The following is a 797-nucleotide window of genomic DNA, read 5'->3' as shown; positions in this document are numbered from 1 at the left end:
GTACTTAAAGTACTTTAAAAACAATTACAAATGTTTAACGATAAATACGTAAACTCATAAACCCGTTAATTAATACGCTATTCGTAATGTATCTGTAGCGATTAGCTTTCAGTGATGCGATATATTCAGTATTATATCATTAAAATATAGTCTTGAAACATAACGTCAATATTCAACGCGGCGCTCTTTATACCGGCGTGTATACTATAAAATAGTGTACTTACAAAGTAATACTTTGTTGAAGTTGTAGCGACATTGTTGTATCTGTAATATCTCATCTTAAACGTGTGTGTGTTTGTCGTGTTTTACAGTGACGCATCATTGATTTCCCCATACCCCAAAACCCTGCGGTTTCTTCTTCAGCCATTCGGAATCTTTTTCTCATCACTTCACATCTCAGATGGCATCGTCAGACACGAGAGGACAGTAGCTACACTGGATGTTGCCCTGACTTTCCGCTAATCTCTGCGGTCGGACCATGCGTCACAGTAAGCTGCAGAAACAGGTCCTGGCTCTGTACCGACAGTTCCTCCAGGCCGGACGCGAGAAGCCAGGCTTTGTGCCTCGGATTCGGGAGGAGTTCAGGGTCAGTGCCCGCATCAAAAGAACAGACGTGATGCATATTGAATATCTGTACCGACGAAGACAGAGGCAACTGGAGCAGCTGAGAGATGTCAACACCAAACAGCTGGGATCCTTCTCAAAACCTACGGAGAATAGCTGATTTTTATTTTTATTTTTTTTTATTTCATCTACCTCCTGCAGCAATAAAGTGTTTCGGTTCAGTGAGACAAACA

The 797-nt window shown here is 41.5% G+C and overlaps 1 protein-coding gene across 1 annotated transcript; it reads left to right on the top strand.

Moving 5' to 3' along the window:
• Positions 1-6: 6 nt before the first annotated feature.
• LOC107988206 (succinate dehydrogenase assembly factor 1, mitochondrial-like) lies at positions 7-791 on the top strand. The gene has a single exon (XM_017031082.2). It carries the CDS (start codon positions 479-481, stop codon positions 722-724), a length of 246 nt encoding a protein of 81 aa, XP_016886571.1. The 5' UTR covers positions 7-478; the 3' UTR covers positions 725-791.
• Positions 792-797: the final 6 nt, after the last annotated feature.

This window comes from Cynoglossus semilaevis, unplaced genomic scaffold (assembly GCF_000523025.1).
Source record: "Cynoglossus semilaevis isolate Cse_v1.0 unplaced genomic scaffold, Cse_v1.0 scaffold5197, whole genome shotgun sequence".
NCBI classification, from domain to species: domain Eukaryota; kingdom Metazoa; phylum Chordata; class Actinopteri; order Pleuronectiformes; family Cynoglossidae; genus Cynoglossus; species Cynoglossus semilaevis.
Note: the sequence above shows the minus strand (reverse complement) of the source record. Positions and strands in the feature narration are given on the sequence as shown.